The sequence below is a fragment of the Phyllostomus hastatus genome, unplaced genomic scaffold (assembly GCF_019186645.2).
Source record: "Phyllostomus hastatus isolate PE091 unplaced genomic scaffold, TTU_PhHast_1.1 phas_scaffold_182, whole genome shotgun sequence".
Lineage (NCBI taxonomy): Eukaryota > Metazoa > Chordata > Mammalia > Chiroptera > Phyllostomidae > Phyllostomus > Phyllostomus hastatus.
In genome coordinates, this window is record NW_025334013.1 from 29078331 (window position 1) to 29100268 (window position 21938).

At 50.4% G+C, this 21938-nt stretch overlaps 1 protein-coding gene across 5 annotated transcripts; it reads right to left on the reverse strand.

Moving 5' to 3' along the window:
- Window positions 1-2652: 2652 nt before the first annotated feature.
- Window positions 2653-6158, reverse strand: CUNH1orf210 (chromosome unknown C1orf210 homolog). 5 transcript variants are annotated; one of them, XM_045859304.1, is made up of 4 exons: window positions 5923-6015; window positions 4637-4690; window positions 3625-3740; window positions 2653-3466 (listed from the first exon to the last, which is right to left on the reverse strand). In XM_045859304.1, exons 3-4 carry the CDS (start codon window positions 3641-3643, stop codon window positions 3144-3146), a joined length of 342 nt encoding a protein of 113 aa, XP_045715260.1. In that variant the 5' UTR covers window positions 3644-3740; window positions 4637-4690; window positions 5923-6015; the 3' UTR covers window positions 2653-3143. The 5 variants fall into 5 exon arrangements, with proteins under 5 accessions (XP_045715260.1, XP_045715261.1, XP_045715259.1 ...); XM_045859305.1 differs by lacking the exon at window positions 4637-4690 and having other exon boundaries at window positions 6006-6158; XM_045859303.1 differs by lacking the exon at window positions 4637-4690 and having other exon boundaries at window positions 5923-6146.
- Window positions 6159-21938: the final 15780 nt, after the last annotated feature.

Sequence of the window (21938 nt, forward strand, 5' to 3'; positions counted from 1 at the left end):
CTTGCTGCTCTGCTGGGGCTTCTTACACTTCATGTGTGTGGCTTGTGTGACCCCTGTCTTTGGCCTCCAAATATGGACAAGAAATCTGGCTCTGCTTTGGGGACAGCAGGACAAGGCAGCCAGGAGCTGAGTTGTCCTCAGCAGTCAGGTCAGGGTTGGGGTTCCCAGGACAGAGTAGGTGGTGGCAGCTGCTGCAGGGGCAGGACAGGGTGCAAGGCTGAGGCAGAGGCAGGCTGGGGCCGGGGCCTAAGCCTACAGGACGGAGCCGGGTCTGGCTGAGCCCCAAGCCTCCCAGCAGGCTCAGCATCCCTGGGCCCGTGAACCTGTGGACCCAGGTCACATGCCCGCTTTGTGCACAGGGCCAGGCATGTGGAGCACCTCAGTGATGGTTCCTCAGAGGAATCCAGCAAGGACTCTGAGGACAAGGTCCAGGGAACTCATGACCTCAGGGTCCTGCTCGGCCAAGCTTGCTGCCCACAGCAGGTTCTGAGAGGAAGCGCTCCCCAGCTGACTGGTGCTGGGGGCTGGGCTCAGGAAAAGCACCTTCTGGTCTGGGATCAGGCCCATCCTTCTCCTGGGCCCCTCAGACACTCTGACCCAGGTCCCAAGGAACATGTGAAACTGGGGGCAGCTGAGCTGCTTTCTGGCCTGGGACAGCCCCTCCAGGTGGGCCTTGGAGGCAGCTGGAGGGCAGGGGACAGGCACACTGTGTTTGCAGCCTCTCTGCTCTCAGAGGCCAGGTCAGGCTGCGGCAGCCTCTGCTGCTGTCCCGGACACAGGGACTTCCTAGGTCTGTGAGGGTCCGACCATCTCGGGCTCAGGAAAAAGTGCTAGAGTTGGTGCTGTTCACTGGGCTCCCCTCCGCCCTGGCTGTCTCTCCACTGCTGGCAAGCCCGTAGATGCCAGTGTTTCCCGACTCCATTCCCAGTGCCTCCTCAACTCCATTTCCGTGAGCTAATCACTCCCAGAGCCTCAGGGACCCTATCAGAACTGACTATACCCTATCCCCTATGGGCAGACAGGACTTCTCCCCTGTGAATCCCAACTGCCCCTGGGCGTCTTTCCCTGGAAATCCCACATCCAGCACTGAATCCTCATTCCCCAGAAACTGGCTCCTCCACAGCACACCCAGCCACCAAGCCAGAAACCAGGGCAGCTTCAAGGACTCCTTCCTGCCCCCCACATCCGACAGCCAAGAGGGGGGGTGCTGCCAACCCTGCCTCCTCCAAGTCTCTGCACTGTTCCTGTGCCTAAGGGAACAGACATTAGTCACATCTTCCTCCTCTCCCTCGCTCTCTCTCCATCTCTCTCTCTCTCTCTGCCCTCCAGCCCATCACTACGCAGCATCCGGAACGACTTTTCTGTCATGATTTCATCACTCTCTTGTCCAAAAAGTTTACAGATGAGCCTAGGTTGCTCTCAGGCTAAGTGCAAGCTATCTTGGCAAAGGCTGTAGCTGGTCTGGCCCATTCTTCAGCTCTGTCACCGCCCTGGGCACCCCTCAGACTGTGCTCCAGCTCCAGCCCCATTGGCCTCCTGCCTTTTTCCCAAGCTCCTCCCTGCATTCGTTATTCCTCACTTCCCTTCTCTGCTGGCTCTTTTCTCAAAGGCCAACACGGTGTCCGGGTGGACACAAGGTGGGTGGCTGCCTGGCTCATGATTTCCCCTTGCCTGGGAATGACCTGGAACAAACAGGTGAGCTCCCCAAATCACACACATGCTCCCATAGGTCACAGCCGGTTGGATCTGTGGTGGATCCTGGACTCAAATGGGGCCAATCAGATTCCCCCACCTGAGCACCTGAAAATCAGAACTGAGAGTTTAGGAGTCCCAGACCTGGAGTCTCATTGATGCCCATAGATGAGAATGCTAAAGGTATTCTGACCTCCGACTGCTGGAACCATCTGCTTCCTGCCCTCCTCAGTCAGCTGTCCCCTTCTTTTTTTTATAAGATTTTTATTTATTTATTCATTCATTTATTTATTTATTTTCAGAGAGGGGAAAGGAGAAGAGAAATATGAATTGGTTGCCTCTTGTTCCCCTGCCCCAGCTGGGTACCTGGCCCACAACCCAGGGATGTGTTCCAACTGGGAACCAAACCAGTAACCTCCTGGTTCACAGGTGGGCGCTCAATCCACTGAGCCACACCGGCCAGGGCTGTCGGTCAGCTGTCTCTTTAACACTGTGCAGAAGTCAGGATTCCTTTCCAGGGCTTGCGAAAGAAGCATGACCAACTCCCTCGCTCCGGTATCCCCACCAGCAGCTGTGACCCTATTCTTCCCCTGTCAACTTCTTGATCGAGTCTTCCACAGTCCACTGCACTCCCTTACCTTTCACCTTACTCTTGAGCTCAAGGTAACTGAACAAACTTTACAAATATTTAGCACCTGCCTTGTGCAAGAGTCTGAGGACACAAGTAAGACAGAGCCTGTGGCCTCAGAGAGCTCCCGGTCCAGCTGTAAGGACAGGCACAGCAAGGAGGAAGTGCAAACTGCAATCAAGGTCAAGGTAGAATGTGGCATGGGAGATGATGGTAGAGAAGAGGCTCACAGGATTTTGTGAGAGGGAGGGGCTCCCTGGAGCAGCGTCTTCCAGCCGCGAGGCAAGGAACATTTTCATGCGTAAGGTCCAGTTCAGGAAAATAAAAACGAGCAGCTTTTAATTTTTATTTCACATGAAAACAGATTTAGTAATACCTGCGAAAAAGAGAATATATTATAGCCACTTGGATTATCCACTTTATTGGCAGGGAAAATTTTTCAGTAGGAAACTTGGCACATTGATTTTCATCTGCTAACTGTTATCATCTGGTGTGTAATAAGAATTACTTAAGTAGGGAGGATAATAGGCAAAGGCAAGAAAGGAAGCCAAGAGGCTGGCAGAGGCCTTATTTCCATAGTTAGGCTCCTGGTCGGCTTTATCCTGAGAAGAGCAGGGAGCCATTGAGGGTCACGGAGCAAGAGAGGGTCATTATCACTTTGGTGGCCGGTGTCAAAGGAGAAGAATTGCTCAATGCCTGGTTAGCCCTTAAACCCTAGCCACCTCTGTCCCTGAGGTTCCACAGGCCCCACGTAGTACTTGCCATCCTTAAGCTGTCAGGCACGAGGGGCGGGGGCGGGGGGGGGCCTTCCAAAGATAGGGGCTCAGAGGGAGAAGTGGTTCCTGCTACCCTGCGTCCCCAGCCCGCCTGCCCCAGGCTGAATGTAATTGTCCTCAATGAAGCCATCATCATCCTCATCTTCACCCATCTCCGGGCAGATGCCCTTTCTTGTCTCTGGCAGCCGGCGGTGCTGGTAGCTGGTGAGGTATTTGTGGCAGAGGTGGCATTTGGCAGCAAGTGCAATGAGGACAGAAAGGACCACAGCTCCAAGCACAACCCCCAGCAGCACAGGCCAGGTCCGGGCCGCTATGCCTGGTCCAGGGGACATGGCTGATGCTGTGGGGAGCTCCGAGGGCCCCACGAGGGCTGCAGAGAAAGGGACAGCATTATGAATGGGGCCTCAGAAGAGCCCCCTGGTGAAACGGAGAGGAATGGGGGCAGGGTCCTTGCCCCCCAGCCCCAGCCCCAGCCCCATCCCCAGCCTCAAACCAGCCCCACTTCAGTTCCCGCCCACTGCCACTTACTTTGGTTGGTCTCACTCATGGAGTGGCTGGAAGACACCGGTGAGCCTTAGCCTTGACCAGACGGGCCCTGGCTCCAAGGAGATCCCCAGGTGCCAGGCAGCCCTGGGGCACAGATCCTGGAACATAAGCACATGTGTGGCTGTTGGGGTGGGGGCCACAGGGCACACATTTGGGCCACACTCACAGCCACATCAGGGTGCTGCACAGACTCTGGAGACGAGACAACTCACCATAGCCAGCTGTTCACAGGAGAGGAACAAGCTGAGAAATTGGCTATTTGTAAATGACTACTGTAGGGGCCAGCTCTGGAAGGGGCTGGAAAAAGCAAATCATTGCTGGATCTTACACTGAACACACCTTTCGATTCAGGCACCCAGCATCAGGCCCGCAGAAATCTGTGGTGTGGGGTGTAAACATTATCCCCTGCCTATATAGATGAGGACGCTGAGGCCCAGAAGGGGAAACTAACTCAGCCTAAGTTCCAGGACTTGAACCCAGGTCTCTGATACCAGGGCCCAGGCCCCAGTTTGCTACACTGCGTGGTAAGCTGAGGATGGGAGGTGGGGACAGAGGCAGTCCTGGCTCCTGGAGGTTGGGCAATAGCAATTGCTTAGAACTAACAAGCCAAAGTGGAAACCACACATGGAAGACAGTGCCAGTCCCCACCCAGGGCAGACCTGGCCCCTCTGCTCCTGAGTCAGGAGCCCCTGTCAACCCACCTCTGCCCTCAGCCCTTCAGCTACACTGCCGTCCATTCACCTGTGCCCTCGGAGGGCGGCTACATTCAGGCAGCAGCCAAATATAGACCACCTGAACCAGGAAATCATCTGGATGAGAATCACTAGGGCTGGAGAAGATCTAGAGGAGCACCTGAATTAAGGGAGTATCTGGAGGAAGATCATTTGGCTCAGGAATACCTGGAGGGGGAGCACCTGAATCAGGAGTGGGCGTGGGGAGCGACACCTGAATCTGGGGAGTATCTAGAGGAAGAGTCCCTAGGTTAAGGAAGTACCTGTTGGAGGAGGACCAGCTAGGGCCGAAAATCAGGTACTTGCAGGTAGAGTGCCTGGGGAGGAGTATACAGGGTAAGAAAAAATCTAGGAGAGAAGCACCTAGTTTAAGGGAGTACGCCGCCATAGTCCCTTACACCGATACCTTAACGAGACCTCCCCTCCTGACCAATGACTTGTCGCCAAGTCCATCAGCTCTTCCTCTAAACATCTCTGGAATGACTATTCCCCTCCTCTGCACCCCACTGCCACTGCCCCAGTCCAAGTCACCTTCACCTTGTACCTCAGCTCCTGCAATAACCTCCCACCTGGTCTCTCCTTGTCTCTAGTCCATTCCCCAGAGTGATGGGCCTAAAGCCCAAATCTGACTCCATCACGTCCCTGTTTCAAAATCCTTCACAAGCTCCCCATACCCAGCGCTGCATGCCAATTCCTCAGCCTCACAATCCAGCACAAGGCCCTCAGGCCACACTCTTCTTCCTCTTCTCCACAGCTCCCTCCCCTGCATCCCCCCCAACACACACACACACACACACACACACACACACACACACACACGGAAACCTCCCACTTCACCCATCCGGCTTCCCAGCCACCAGCTTTTGGAGTCGGCTGTCCCTCAAGGCCAAATCAGACCATGCCAGCCTGTGAGGTTGGCGCAGGACCCCCTGGGTGACCCCCTTCACTGGCCTCTGGTGAACTATAACAGTCAGAACTGGCCAGTTTACTAGACGGGCAGCTCCTGGGGGCAAAGACTAGGCTGACTAACCAGTTCCCTGGGACTGCCAGAGAGAGCTGGGCACTGGCTGCGCAGTGCGGGCCTGGGAGCTGAGGGAGGGAAGGAGCTGAGGGTGGGAAGGAGCTGAGGGTGAATCCGGGGCTGGGGGTAGGGCAGGGGATGTTAGAAAGGAGAGGTGAGTTGTCCAGCCATTCATTAGCAAACATTCAGTAGGTGCCTACCGGGGGCCCCACAATGTGCACTGAGTCCCCCCAAAATACGATTCTGTTCCATTGAAATGAACTGAATTCATTTTGACCTTTCTGTTTCTCCCACTCCGTTCCGTCCTGCCGGTCCCCGGGAATTCTTCCCAAGGACACAGACCCACACCCACATGATGCCGCCCCACCCGCTCAGGTCACATTTCTTCCACCAACAAACACACAGCCCCTCTGATCTTCAGACATACACACCCACTCTAATCTGTAGCTCCTTTCCAGCTCCCCGGAGCCCTCAGGGATTTGTGGGTTCTCCCTCCCAGCCCCCCAGTTCTTCCCCTCTGCTCCCCACCTGTAAGAATTGTGTACAAGTCAGCGGAGGAAGCTTCCGGCCGGGGCAGGCAGTGGGCGGGCCAGAACTGCCGCTCGACTCACCTGAGGACGCAGGCACGGCAGGTGGGGCTGAAGCTGAAGGGGGGAGGGCGGAGGGCTGGGCAGCTGGCAACCCCCCAACTAACTACGTCTTCCCAAGCTTTCGCAGAGAGCCTATCGGTGCAGGCCTCACTCCCACCCCCAGGATGGGGTGGGGGAGGAGGGGGGGGGAGAACGGGCTAGTGCAGCTGGGATCCTGAGAGGGAGGGGCTGGTCCAATGCGTCGTAGAAGGGGCGGACACCACAGCAGGCTGCTCAGGCTGGCAGCCCAGATTAGCAGTGAATTTCCGGTGACAGGTGCAAAGTCCAGAGTTGAAGAGTGACCAGTGCAGGCCTGGGAGGCGGTGGGCCGTAACCAGGAGTCTGGGTGTTTGGCATTCTTCCCAGGCAAAGCCAGAGGGACCAAGGATACTCAACATTGCCTGGAAATATGTATGTGTGTGTGTGTGTGTGTGTGTGTAGGGAGGATGTGGAGGTCAGTGCGGAGTGTGAGTTCAGAGACACTTTCGGGAGCGTATATGTGCCTTTGGGGAATGATGGTGTGTATGTGTGTTTACCTGTGTAGAGGGTGCAAGCCTTCATCTGGATCTCAAGGATCCTGTGACCCCATGAAGCTGGGTTCTGCATCTCCCTTTTGCGCTACTCCTTGTCCTTGAAGACCCAGTTCTGCCTACCCTGGCCAGCCCCGCCTCCTCCTCGCCCTGCCCACGCTTTATCTCAGCACTTCTCTATTTATCTCGTAATGATTTCTTCCTGTGCTGCCTCCCCCACCAGCCCAGGAGCTCTCCCAGTGTGGAGCCAAGTTCTGACAGTCTCTGGTTGGCCAGCACTTGGCACAGAGCAGGCTCTCCGTGAATATCTACGGGAGGAAGGATTGCGTGAGCTAAGCCATGCAGGCACAAGAATTCACAGGGACCCTCAGGCCACAACCGAGCAAGGACGGTGCCTGGGGGTGCACGCGGGTAAGCCGGAACTGCGCTGAGAAGTGGAGGACCTTGTAGGACCCCGGATATCTCAGCATGGAATCTGAACTCTTACTACCAGTGGTTCCTTTCTACCTCTCCCGCCTCCTCTGGCGCCTACCTTTCACACTGTCTCCTCCAGTCTCACCAGCCCATTCTCCACTCCTGGGACCCACCACCTTCTCATCTCCCAGGACCTACATGCCCTGTTCCGGAAACCCCTGATTTCCCCCAACCGTCACCTCCAGCTCCTCCCCCCACTTGTCTATCACCCCCCACCTGGCTGGTTTTCCTCCCAGCCCTGCTCATCACTCAGACTCTGGTTTAGGTGTCTCTTTCTACAGGTGGCTGTCCCTAACCAACTCTTCCTAGCCTGGGTCCCCCCTCCCATCCTCTGTGTCCTGAGGACCCTGGCACTTCTCCCCCTTCCCCCTGACTACACGGTACAGCAATTTTCTCTTTATTTTACAGGCCTTCTTATAAGCCTGGAAACTCTGGGGGTAGGGTCTGTGTCTGTCTTGTTCCCCTTCAAGTCCCCAATATCTAAAATGGCAATAGTAAATACTTATGAAATAAATGAAAGGAAAGTGAATACTACCCGTGATGGGACAACGAGGAGTCAGGAAGTTTTAGAGTTTTGTTTTGCTTTTGAAGTACGGAAACCACAGGATTCAAAAGATCTGAACCCTGCTGAGCACCTACCCTGTCCTGGGTACTGTGCTGTTTTGGGTTTTTTTTTTTTTCAAGTTGAGGTATTCATATAACATAACCTAATTCACATCATGAAAAATTCACCATTTTAGCCATTTTTAGTGCATAATTTGGTGGCGTTTAGTACATTCAAAAAGTTTTACAACCATCACCAAAATATTTTCATCACACCTAAAGGATACCCCCTGCCCATTAACCACTCACTCGTCATTGCCTCCTCCCCCAAGGCTCTAGCAACCACAGAGTTGATTTCTGCCTCTATAGACTTATCTATTCTGGATAGTTCATACAAATGAAATAATATCTGTGCCAGCTTTTGAATGAACTGTTTCACTTAACCCTCATAACTACACTATTAGATATTAATTAGCCCCTTAACAGATGAAGGAAATAAGGCCATAAGGAGGGAATTTGCATGAAGTCCCCAGAAGAAAATAAATACACCTGGCTGGTGTAGCTCAGTGGATTGAGCGCAGGCCTGCAAACCAAGGAGCTGCTGGTTCAATTCTCAGTCAGGGCACATGCCTGGGTTCCAGGCCAGATCCTCAGTAGGAGGCACGCGGGAGGCAACCACACACTGATGTTTCTCTCCCTCTCTTTCTCCTTCCCTTCCCCTCTCTCTAAAAATAAATAAATAAAATCTTAAAAAAGAAAATAAATACATGTCTGCACATCTATCAGTCAGTCATTTATTGAACGACCATTCACTGACCACCCATCACAGAGCCACAGCCACCCACGGGCACGCGTGGCAAAACAGCAGAGGACAACCTGTTGGGAGCATTGGGTGTCCCCATGGCATGGAGAGCAGGGAGCACCCACTGGCCCCACAGCCTGGGGTTCGGTGTGCTGAACAGCCTCTACAACCTTTTGTGGCAGCCCTGGCAACCATGTGGCTGGCACGGCACCTGCCAGCTGCTGGGGATGGAGTTCAGCCACCATACGACTTTCATTCTGGTGGGGAAGACAGACCATACACACATGAAGAAATAAATAAGATTATGTGCAATAATATGGAGTGCTATGAAGAAAATGGCTTCATGTGATGGGGAGTTGTGGAGGGAGCTGCTACTTTACCTGAGTGGGAAAAAGAGGGGACCCACTGAAGAGGGCATGTGGGAGCTGAGACCTGAGCGAGAGTGAGACAGCAACCATGCTCTTCTGGGGGAAGAGCCTTCCAGAAAGAGGAAACAGCCAGGACAAAGACTGAGAGAAGCATGGTCGGCATGTTCAAGCAGCAGCAGGAGGCTCCCTGGACAGAGCACAATCAGTGGGGGACAAGGGCGGAGCTGCGTGGGGGACGTGGCAGCTCCCACAGGGCCTCACCAGGTCCTTCCCTCCCTGAGATGGGAAGCCACTGATGATCTAAGGAAGCAGAGGATGCAGGGACTGTCCTTCAGCTTCTGCATGAAGAATGGATGAGAGGAGGCCAGAGTCAAAGCAGGGGGCCAGTTAAGACGCTGCTGCTGCCCTCCAGGAGAGAGGGAGGGTGGCCTCGGGGTGCCCGGGCACAAATGGGGAGAAGTGCTCAGACTTTAGGCATATTTTGAAGATGTGGACTACATGATTCACTGACTAGGTGTGGAGTTTGAGGAAAAGAAAAGAACCAAGAATAACTCCATGGAGTTTTGACTCTTTTAGAAGCTACTGAGATAAAGTTTTCATTTACTTGAGTGTCAGGGTGTGGGGAGGAGGAGGAGCAGCAGAGGGAGACTGAGGCGTGGCCAGTGGAGCAGTGGGAGGCAGGCAGTGAGAGAGGAGACCTGGAGGGGGGCGGGGGAAGGAAGTACAGGGGGTGGAAGTAACGCCTGCTTGAGTGGGGTTGCTAGGGTAATAATATGGGTGTAATAATTTATAGTTTTAATTTGAACATTTCACCCAAAATGCCATATGGTGTGCTTGAGTGTGATATTGTTATGTTACAGAATTCCATGCTTATGATTTTGTAATAAACCAGGGGTGTTATTTGTGCTGGGCCCTGTATTTCAAGGGCAGGGGCTCAGTCAGCTATGCCAAGTGCTGATGATATAGGTCAACTGAGATACAGATCGATAACTGACTTTGAAATGGGCCATGTAGAGGTCACTGGTGACTTTGGCAAGAGCAGTCTCACTGGTGTTGGGGATGAATGCCTGACTGGAACAGTAGTCCAGAGTGGGGGACTACTGGGTGGGGGAGCAGAGGAAGTGGTGACCACCTCTTCAAGGAATGTTGCTACAACAGGAGCAAGAAGTGGCGCAGACACTGGAGGCAGGGGTGCCGTCATGGGGGACTTTATTTTTAAGGCTAGGAGCTGTTACACCAAGTGTCTACACTGGACAGAATAATCCAGGAGGGAGGGGAAATTGGTGATGCAGAAGGAAGAGAGGAGGGACAATAGGGATGTGAAGTCCTGAAGGCATCGAGGGGAGTGGGGTCAAGTGCATACGTAGGTGGAGGGTTGACCTAGGGCAGGAGCAGAGAGAGTCCCTCTAAGGAGAGTGGAGCACACAGGTGACATGCTGGGAGCCTTAGGGAGTTTTCTTCCCATGGCTTCTGTTGTTCCAGAGAAGTAGGAGGCAATGTCATCAGCTGAGAGTGGAGTGAGGAGTGGGTTCCAGGGTTGGAGGAGAGAAGAGAGGTGCGAATTGGTCGTCAGTGCCTGCCAGCAGTGTGATAAGCTCACAAAGGAGCACGAATCTGAGGTCCTTTGGGGTGGGAAATCTGGGCCCAGTAAACTGGGAAGTGAGGACAGAGTGGGAGGTGTGAGGAGCCCTGAAAGAGTGGTAGGATGGATGGCGGATTTTAGGAGCAATTGCTGGTGGACTGGAGAGAGAGAGTTGAAAAAATCTGTGTGATGGGCAGACGGCGATCTACGGAAATGGAGGTTATCAGGGGACGCGATTCTGGATAAAGACAAGTCCAAGGATGCTGGCCATGGATTGGTCCTGAGTGGGGCCCACAGGCCAGTGAGGGGTTTACTATTATCTGAAGCATGTAAGTAACTCAACCTTCTGCATCAGAGGTCTAATGATAACATGCTAATAGCTCAACTAGTAAATGGCAGAGCCAGGATTCAAACCCGGGTCTTCTGACTCTAGGTCCAGCACCTTTCCAGGATCTCCCGACTACGTCACTCTGTCAAACTATAAAATGTTAACTCCCACAGCTGAAACTCTTTTTGTAAGTAAGGTTTTCCTGAGCCAAAACTGCAGCCCAAAGACCAGTCTTGGGGCATGGAGTCTAAACCTCCAGCAGCTTGGCTGCAGAGAAAAGACAGCATGCCCGTGTTCCAGTTTTGCAAGCCTTTTGTACACCAAGCAGGGGGAAGGGAGCTATAGGCAAAGGGGCGGCGGAAGGAAAAGAGGGCATGCTCTGGGATAGCTGAGTCCACAAAAAGGAACGTCCTGCAGATTGGCCACGGGCAGCTGTTAGGAATGTCCTCTTGTAAACAAGGGGTGGGGGGGTGGAGGGGCAGGGGGAGGGGCGGGCCTCCTGGAGTTAGATGTGCCTGACTAAAATAATCTGCGGAAATAGCCACCTGGAAATTAATCTGAAATTCAAACAGGCCAAACAGGAACGTGAGAAGTCTTTTGTTAGCTGGTCCGCAGCCATTAACAGGCTAACAGTTCCTTTTCTTTCTCTCACATTCTGGCCACTGTGAATTAATTTAGAGCATCTCAGAATTTTTTCTTACCAGCTCCTATAAGTAAAATTTGCCATCAAAGTATTCGGTTCCACATAATTGTTTGGAGGAACAGATAGCAATCACTGCCTTTCGCAGGTTTGATTATAGTTCCCAAAGGACATGAAAGCTGAGCCAGCAAAGAAGGAGGTATCTGGGTCCCCACCTGGCACCCACCTCCTTCTCCATCTGACTTGGCCCTTCCCTGGGGCAGAACGGGGGTCTTAGCTTGTGGGTGTTGTGGTCCCCTTTTGAGAAGCTGGTGAGAACAGGGAAATGTGTGTGTACACCCAGTCACAAATAGGCTCACGGCATGCAGCAGGTGGCCAATGAAAACTTTTCAGATGAACAGTTCGATTTACAGGGGGCTCACTTGCTCCCTCCAGGTTAAGAGCTGGTGCTAATAACCCTTTGCACTCTGAGTGCGGGAACCTCTCTTCTGTTGTAAACAGACGCGCCTTTGAATAGGGAGAGGACCCCCTCTCCGCAAGCCTCTGGAGGGAGGCTGCACGTTTCCTGTGTCCACTTACTTCCAGCCTCCTGGTCACAGAGCAAGCACCTCCCTAGGACCACCCTGCATTCCTCCCCCTTTATTCAGCCCCCACTTTCCCCACTCCCGGTCTGCCGTTGAGGATCCTGGGTACGCCCCAGCAGTCAGAGCCTCCTGGCAGTAGTCCCGGAGGGGTTGGGGCTCAAAGCCTGGTGAAGACCAGCCCTCCGACACTGTCACCACTGAGAAGTCACCATTCACTAAGGTAAGCTCATAGAATATATCCCCAGAGGACCTTCCCAGACGTGGTCCTGAGACTGAGGAAATGCTTGGAGATTGCAGCTTCTGTGGTTTCCCCACTTCCTCGAGGTAGACGAGTCTGACAGGTATTCCATGAAGCCCTGAGAGAGAGCTGGCCAAGCCTGGTACACCCTCAAACACACCACCCTTGAAACTCCAGCAGAATTACCTCATCTGGTTACCACATCAGATCCCACATCCAGGTTCACGGGACAACCGTCTCAAGCCACCAGCTCCATCTCGCCACGTCAGATGAACTATTAGACATCACGCACACCTGTGTAATGAGGTATCATTCTATGACTTCACTCCCATGCTCAGTTATCTCGGGGGTAACTAGGAGAACCCAGCTCAGCAGACCTCTCCCTGAGGGATGTTATGCCAGGCAAGTGGCAAGAGGTAGCAGGCAGGCCAGCTGGATAGAGCAGCCCCATTATGGGGCTCCCAGTCCTGCCGCCCTGGGCCCCACACAATAAATAGGAAGAGTCATCTCTCTCGCATTCTTGCTTTCTCATGGTTATCAGAAAAGTCATTGCCCACCTGAGACCCCTAGAGTTTTGGGACAGTTCCTCTGATGGAAGGCACCACTTAAGCCGGGAAGGAGGTGTCTCTCTCTGTGGGTTCAGAAAGCCCAATCCTGTGTCTTATTGCACCAGCATCCCTTCCTCAGGGCAGAGGCAAGGATGGAGATGGCAAAGCCCCAAATAAGCCTTCCGGTGAAAAGCGTTAACAAAAAGGAGGAGCAGGGGGCCCTGCCTTCAAAAGTCTCCCCATCATCCCTGCGTCACACGAATGAATCACGAGTTTCGCTGTGCTATTGCTACCATCAAACAGCATTTAACGTGAACTTGAACTTGATCGAGCAGGAAGCAATCCCCGTGGCTCACCCAGGCTGGGGATCCTGCAGGAACAAGTGGCTGTGGCCTGCGGTGGCAGCTTTCCCTCCTCAAATGTGCTTTGTATTCTAAGTAGGCTGGCTGTTGTTTGAAGCAGAACAACGAGTCATTTGTGTCGCGTGTTATTGGTTCTAGGATTTCCGAGTGACCTGGGGTGAAGCAAGGACCTGGTGTACCTTAAAGGCGAGACGCCCTGAAAAGGGGTGCCTGCCGGTCTGTGCTGGCTTGCCTCTGCCTTTTCAAGGGGCCCCCCTCAACCACAACGCAGCACAGAGCTGAGTTTATTATTTTTCCTGAATAATATCTCGAATGCTTTCTAAGTTCATAAGATTGGCTTTCTTAAATCATTTTTAAGGGTTTGGGGTGACATTCATAACAGCCCTCCTGTAAATGCCAGCAGAGATTTTTACCTGCTGGCCGCCTAGGCAGGGCTACCCCGAAGGCCTTGTTATGGATCAGATCGTCTGGGGTCAGGGTTGAGCTCCAGCACTTAACTAACCTGAGAAAGCATCGATTTTCCCATCTGTGAAATGAGGACAATAGTAATGGCACCTACCTCAAAAGGCGCAGCAGAGTCCAGGAAGTGGCATCGTCACCTTTTCCTGGCACCTGTCGGAGCTCAGTGACTGTTATTCATGGCAGTTCAGGTGTTCTGGGGATCTTCATAGGACCTCCGCTTGCATTGTCGGGTAAATTTTGTTCTGACCAAGGTCAGTAAAAGTCTGTTATGTTTTAAGTAGGTCCTGAGTCTTGAACTGTCTGAACCCTCTGTGGGGTGTTGATTCCAGCTTCTGGCCTCAGCGGGTTCCTTGGGGCCAAACGGTCTTTGTCAAGCAGTTTGCATGAAAGGGAATTCATTCAAAGCTTTGTTGGAGTAACTGGGGCTTCCTTTAAACAAGGGCCTGTTTTCAGAAGCTCTCTTTTTCCAACTCGGAAAAAGAACACAGTGGGTTCCAAATAACCTGCCGTCCTCCTCACAGCGCATTGGGAGCACCTGGCAGGCCTTCCCAGTCCAGATGGAGGACGCTCGCTCGCGCTCCCTCACCGGCCAGCGTCAGGGACACAGCTTCAGCCTGACGCTCCAAAAGCGTTTGCTGACAACTTGCTCTCACTGTGGAAACATTTCCCGGAAGAACAGCAAAAACTGTTTTTGAATTGACACGTGGCTTTAGTTGCCAACTGAAGTTAAGTGAAAATACTATTGTTACCAAGTATTAATCTAGAAAAAAAAGAAAAGGAAATGTATTACTTTTTCTTTTATTTTCCTTTGCTGATCAACATGAACAATGAAATATTGGTCAAGTCGACTTCAGGCAAAGACAGGACTTAGGAACTGGGTTAACGTGTTGCTTATTCCAACGAAAAGAAAGCTCCGTCCTGTTGTTTGGGCAGCATTGTACTTGGTTCTTCGAAAAGCAATTGTGACCAGCAGCAGAGAGAGTCAAGGCACTTATGAAATATATAAAGATACCCGCATTCAGGGTTGCACATAACAAAGAAATATCTTAAATACTTTTCAAAATATTCCAGGAGCCGAGACACAAGGGCATGCTTTCGCAGAACACAGGAATGTCATGGGGGAGGCGGGACGTATTGAAACTACCCATGTCCTTTAAAATCACCGAGGAAAACAAAGCAGCATTCAACTTCACCCACTGGCTTGGCACAATTTCTATAGAATAGCTTGACTTAAATCCCAAAAGCAAAGATGGAACTCTCACTCGGTTTATTCTAAGAGACAGATGCATGGGCATCCGGTAGCCCACCCTCCTCTGGCAGGCTTTCTTGGGAGGAGTCTCTGTTGCTTAGAAGAGGGCCCACTTGACACGTCTGTCCTCTGTCCGTGTAGGGCCTTGATGTTGACTTTGAGGGGCACCTTGGAGGGCTTAATTGTCTTCCCCTTTGTCACCCTAGTCTCAAATGTTGACAGTGTTTTTTTCTTTTTTGTGTGTGTATAATTTGCACAACAATTTCACCCAAATGGGTCTCACTTCCACCATTTCTGCAAGACTGTTAAAAGGTCATTTGTATTTACTTTTCTATATACTTTCATAATCACAAAATTGTGTGTTAACATATTATCTTTTTCATAATCTTTGCCAATTTTTCCATTGGATTTTGTTTTTATGATTCCTAATCTGTAATGTTATAAATATTTTTTTAAAGATTGTATTTATTTTTAGAGACAGGGGAAGGGAGGGAGAGAGGGAAACATCAATGTGTGGTTGCCTCTCACACACCCCAACTGAGGACCTGGCCCGAAAACCAGGCATGTGCCCTGACTGGGAATTGAACTGGCGACTCTTTAGTTCACAGGCCAGCACTCAATCCACTAAGCCACACCAGCCAGGGCATGTTATACATATTTTTGACATATGTCCCTTATTTTTGCCTTTTGGGTTTTTTTGTATGTAGTAATTTGATTAATGTTTGCTTTTAAAGTCTGTGGATTTGGAGGCTTAGTTATAGAGGTTTCCTGTTCCAAAGCTACAAGGTAATCACCCATGTTTTCTTGTTCTTTTGTGGGTTTGATTTTTTCTTTTTTATGTTTAAATCTTAGACCCCTTTGGAGTTTATCTTAATATACATGATGTAAACTATAGATCCAACTTTATTTTTTACAGACAGGTGCCACATCATTTATTAAAGAGACCAACTTTTCCTGCTGATTTGAAATGCCATTTTTTTAATGTATGCTCAATTCCTATGTGTATTTGGGTCCATTCCTGATTTTTCTCTTCTATTGCTGTATTTTGGTGCTAGTACCACATTGTTTTAATTATTGAGACTTTATATACATGTTTTATGTTTTGGCAAATATTTCTGTGAAATAAATCACCCCAAAGCTTAGTTATGTAAATCAATAATTGTTTTATTACATTTCACAGTCTCTATACATCTGGGATTCGGGAAGTCTGGGCGGGAAGGGAGAACCTCTCGCTCCTCCTGTGGCTTCAGCGTGTCTTTCTGTGGTCCCTCTGCATGAACTGGTCCGGGCTCCCCCCAGCACGGTGGATGGTCTCCGCGGCAGCTCAGAGGTGCAGTGCAAGTGTTTCCAAGAAGCTCGGAGCCACCTCACCTTTGCGACCCACACAGCATCACATCATCTGCATTCATCTGATGATGAGTGAGTCAGTGCCATCCAAATCGAAGGAGAGGAGACATGACCCCTCCTCTCAGCGGGACAAACAGCAAAGTCACACTGTGAGAAAAACATGTGGAACAGAAGAGACTGTTGTGGCCGACTCGGGAAAATACAATTTCACTTTCTGATCGGGCTGGCACATCCTTTGTTGATCTGTTTCAGAGTTTTTTCTGGCTATTCTTACCAGGAGAACACTTCTCTTTCAAGTAGCTTTTTTATAAATCTGATACTTGTGGTGAATTCACCGATAAACATATGTTAACCTTTTTTCACTTTCTTTTTTTTTCTTTTTTGGCAATGAAAAAAAAATCTTTTTTTTTTCATTTCCAAAAAGTACATTTGGGTCTAAATATGGATAAGCTCTCATTATCAGATGTGATTCATTTCTGAAAATATGCTTTAAAAAAAACACACAATAGGAATGAACATCGTGTTTGGTGGGGACAGGATGGTCCTAGATAAAAATCTCTGCCCCTGACCCAAGTGGAGTTGGAGTCATCCTTATGAACTCATGTTTGGCTCAATATACGTTGTTGAGAAATAACTATTTATAGACATGTGTATATGCATGCACTGGTATACACACATGTATTTCCTGGCTCTGTCAGCTGACCGGCCTAAAAGGAATGACACCCCAGTAGCAGTGAGCATACCCGGCACCCTGCTTTGGTTTCGAGTGTCATTCTCAAAGGACCTGGAGCTCCTCGGAGCGAGGCCCACTTCTAGGATCGGAGCAGGAAATACCCAAGATGAGCCTGGAAGTAAGAAGTGCTGAGGAACGAACAAACAGACAAGGAACCCACGCTGGTGAGTGGGAGAACTAAGGAGATGTGACCACTAAGTGTGATGTGGTACTGTAGATAAGATGCTGGAACAGAAAAAGGAGTAGGGAAAAGCCAAGGAAATCCAAATAAACCACAGACTTCAATTAATAACGATGTGTCGATGGTGGCCCATTCCTTGTGACAAACACATCACACTGTACTCATGAGAGGTGTTAGTGATGGGAGGCTGGGCATGGGGTATGTGGGGACTCTCTGTACTATCTCCTCAATTTTTCTGTAAATCTAAAACTGTTGTAAAAAATAAAATCTATTTTAAAAATTAAAAAGACCTGTCCCCTCCTGCCCAGGAGAACGAGACGCACAGGAGCCCGTCAGCAGTGGCCGTGGGGACTGCCATCCGTCACCCCAGGGCCTGCCCCGGACCGAGGAAGCCCCGCCAGGCACCACCGGCCCTCTCCCTGACATCTCCACAGGGCCAGGTGAAAGGTCAGGCAGTTCCTTAATTAAACCTAGGATGAGGAAAACGGACATTTCCCCCAAGACCACCACCACCTAAAGCACAAACTAGGTGCAGCCTAGACCAGCCAGCCCTCATCCCTAAGAGTGAGCTCCCACCCAGCCTCCCACCCACTCCCAGCATGGTCAGCTGCTCCCTATGTTCGCCATGTCCTCCCCTTCCCCCTCCCCCAACTCCATTCACAGAAAAGAAGGGTAGAGGCCAGACGGAAGATGGGGGATGGTCCCAGACAGAGAAACGCAGTCCTCAGCCCCAAATAAGCAAATACAGCAGGTCTCCCATGGTCTGGGGGCCGCTGAGCACCCCTGAGTCAGGTAGGACACGCATTGATCATACCCGGCAAAGGAGGCCAGAGGAGCTCTGTGATTCCCATCGCCACCCCAGAAGAGCTTAGAGTCCCTCTGAAGGAAAGACAGAATTCCATTTTCAGATAATTTAAGGGTCTTGATGCGTGAACATGCAAATGGTACACGAGTCAGGAAGGAAGGCCTATGCTGGAAAGGCCAGTACAGAGTCTCCATGTGCCTGCATCTGTGTGGAGAGACCCAGTGTGTCCCGAATGCAGGGAGGGGGAAGGAGCACATCCTGAGAGACGGTCCTTCCAACCACCGCAGCGCCTTTCCATCTGCTGTGGCTTCCTCCTCGCCATTCCCACAGCCGTGGACTCTGCCATAACCCGGAGATGCTATAACTCTCAAGCAAATTCTGACCTTGGTCTGACTTCAGCCACTATCCCTCCAACCTCTTTGTTACCCAGTTAGACTGGCACTACTCAAAATGTGGTGGGTAGCCCAGCACCAGCCTGAGAACTGTTACAAAGAGATAAGCAAACACTGCGGGTAAGCATTCAGAAACTTTTGTAGCAATCTGATGTTGCTGCGACATCCAAGTGCATGACCCGTGGACTTGCGTAGACCAGACCAGGTGGTGAAGAGTTTAAACACGCAGTGGCAAGTGGCAAGCACTGCCTTGGCGGCGGGCACAGCAGGGCCACATATGGGCCATGTGACCTGAGAAGCTGCATTAGACTGCTCCTCCACCTCTTCTCCCTTCAACCTGAAGCAGGTATTTCTTGTTCCTCCTGTAACCCCTTCCCGGAGAAGAAGCTCTTTTCCAAGAGAAACACTTCGAAGTCCAGGCGTTCACTCCTCCCCTGCGGTTTCACTTCTTTCCCCACCCAACCTGGGTCCTCAAAAAGAACGCCCACGAACATTCACACCATCAGAGCATCTGCCCAAACCGTCTCCACCAGGAATGAATCCACTTCTGATTCAGGCTGCCAGCCAGCGCTGGGCTCCTGTGGGGGAACTGCCTTTCCTGGGGTGATGAGAACCGAAAGTTCCTTTCAGGGAAGATCCAGCCCCTGCCCGTGTCTTTCCCTGTCATATTCCACACAGCAAACACACGGTTATTTTTTTGCCAACTGTTTTTCAAGATCCAAATATGGCCCAGGCAGTGCCAGGAAGTTGAAGGTTATGTCACAGAGAGGCACAGGAGGCGGTGACAGAGTGTGACGGCCACTGAGGAGGCACACGCATGTCGTCGTTGGGCAGTAGGTGGGCGCTGTGTGCATGTGCAGTGGGGTGGTTGAGGGGGTTAATTATGTATCCCCCTTCAAAGTGGAAAAGAGCTCCTATTTTATCATTTTATTACACGAAATACTAGCCCGTGCAGGGAAGAAAGGAACGCGACTGGGGTTATGCGTTGTTACAAACCAGTCAGGTCTTCCTCGCACTTCCCTGTGCTCCTGCAGCTGCTCTCCTGGGACCTGGGCTTCCCAGAGGAAGGAACCTCAGCGCGGGTCCGACGTCCCCATGCGTGTCACTTAGTCGTAGGCCGAGTCTCTAGGAGGAACTGCAGTAAGACATAGGTCTTGCCCCCCAAGTACATTGGTTCCCATGCTCTCAACAAATGCTCCGAAGCTTGATGTCTTCAAGTTTCTGCCGTGAAAGGATCTCCACTTTTAGGCTAAACATCCCCGAGCCCGACGTCTGCCCTTCTCATGCCTGTGGCCGCAGCTTGTGGCACAAAGCCTGGTACACGGGAGGGGCTCAGGGAACACGTGGGTCCCCGTGAAGCTGCAGGCCCACCCCCACCTTGCTCTCACTGACCTGCTCCTAGAGAAGGGCAGTGCTACGGCCTGAACGTTCGTGTCTCCCCCTCCAAACCCGTTTGTCGAGCTTATAGTGCCCAACACGATGGTATTAGGAGGCTGGGCCTTTGGGAGGTGAGTCAGTCACATGACTGAGATGAGTGTCTTTATAAAAGAGACCTGAGAGCGTTCCTTTGCCCCTTCCACCCTGTAAGGATCTTCAGCCTGGAAAGGGCCCCCACCTGACCATGCTGGCTCTCCGATCATAAACTTCTGGCCTCCAGAACTGAGAAAAATTAATGTTTGTTGTAGTAAGGCAGGCACTCAGTCTGCTGGTTTGTTAGGTGGTGGTCCCTCAGCCGAAAGGGACCAAGACAGACTACATCTCCAAAGAAGCAGCCCCAAATCGACAGAGTAGCAATGGAAGAGACACAATAATACCGCACCAAACAGTTGACACCGCTGGGCAAACACAGACCTATCTAGCCGCACAGCCCACCGTGGAGCAAGAGGCTGTCCCGACCGGCCTCAGACAGTCGCAAAAACACGTGCCCTTTGTTCAGTTGTCATGGGCAAATGATAACTCATTTCATTATCCTTTTTCAGGTCCAACTACAGGCTTCTTACTAGTAACATTCTTTTTTTTTTTTTTTTTCGATTTACTTCTTAGAGAGAGGGGGAGGGAGGGAGAGAAAGAGAGAGAGAGATCAACGTGCGAGAGATACATCAATTGGTTGCCTTTCAAACACCCCCAAATAAGGAACCTGGCCCGCAACCCAGGCATGTGCCCTAACTGTGAATTGAACCCACAACCTTTAAGTTTACAGGCCGACATTCAATCCACTGAGCCACACCAGCCAGGGCTAGTAACATTCTAACTGAAGGTCACTAAAATTGGTATGTACAGTTCACTGAATTCTCTTCCATGTGCCACTAAGGAGCCTGGCTGCCTTGAAACAGCTGGCAACCTGACAAAACTCCAGTAGGTTCCCACGTGCTGACAGCTGGGACTCCACTGCGTGCAGGAAGGCAGCTTTCTCAGCGGTGAATTCTGTCCCGTGTGGAGCTGGTCGTGCTGTTATTTTTGCTTTCAAAAAATCTATCTTTAATTTGGCTCTATCAGTTAAGTTTGTGTTGAGTTTGAGGGCTGACCTCACAGCGGGCAGAGCTGTGTACCTGCATTAACATTATTTTGAACTTGTAGTTTCCCAGTGACTAAGACTTCAGGACATGCATTATGGCTTGTGTGTGTGTGTGTGTGTGTGTGTGTGTGTGTGTGTGTGTGTGTATGTGTTATCATGTTTATTGATTATTGATTTGCAGGTATTGTGCCAACCCTGCATCTCAGGAATGAATCCCACTTGATCGTGGTACATGACTTAATGTGTTGATGGGTCTGATTTGCTAATATTTTGATGAGGATTTTGGCATCTATGTTCATCAGGGATGTTGGCCTATAATTTTCTTTCTTTGTAGTGTCCTTATCTGGTTTTGGAATTAGGACAATGCTGGCCTCATAAAATGAGCTTGGGAATCTTCCTTCCTCTTGGAATTTTTGGAATATTTTAAGAGGGAGAGGTGTTCAGTTCTTTGAATGTTTGATAAAATGCTCCTGTGAAGCCATCCAGTTCAGGGCTTTTGTCTGTTGGGAGATTTTTTTTATTGCTGCTTTAATTTCACTAGTTGTAATTTGTTTATTCAGATTTTCTCACTCTTCCTGATTCAGTTTTGAAGATTGTATGTTTCTAGGAATTTATCCATTTTGTCCAGATTGTCCAACTTGTTGACATATAGTTGTTTTGTTATATTTTCTTACAATCCTTTGTGTTTCTGTGGAGTCAGTTGTTACTTCTCCTCTTTCTTTTCTGATTTTATTTATTTGGGTCCTCTCTCTTTTTTTCTTGATGAGTCTGGTTAAAAGTTTGTCAATCTTGTTTATCTTTTCAAAGAACCAGCTCATTAATCTTTTGTATTGTATTTCTGCTCTGACCTTTATTATTTCCTTCCTTCTACTCACTTTGGGCTTTGTTTGTTGTGTTTGGTGTGTGTGTGTGTGTGTGTGTTTTAGTTCCTTTAAGTATAAAGGTAGATTGTTTATTTGAGACTTGTTTCTTGAGGCAGGGCTGTAATACTAAGAATGTCCCCCTTAGGGCTGCTTTCACTGTGTCTCAGAGATTTTGGGTTGTTGTGTTCTCATTGTCATTTGCTTCAAGGTAACTTTTGATTTCTTCCTTGATCACATTGTTAACCCATTCATTGTTTAGTAGCATGTTATTTAGCTTCCATCTAATTGTGTGTTTTTTTCTTTTTTTTTTTTTAATTTCTTTAAAGAAAGACTTTTTTTTTTTTTTTTTTAGAGAGGGAAGGGAGGGAG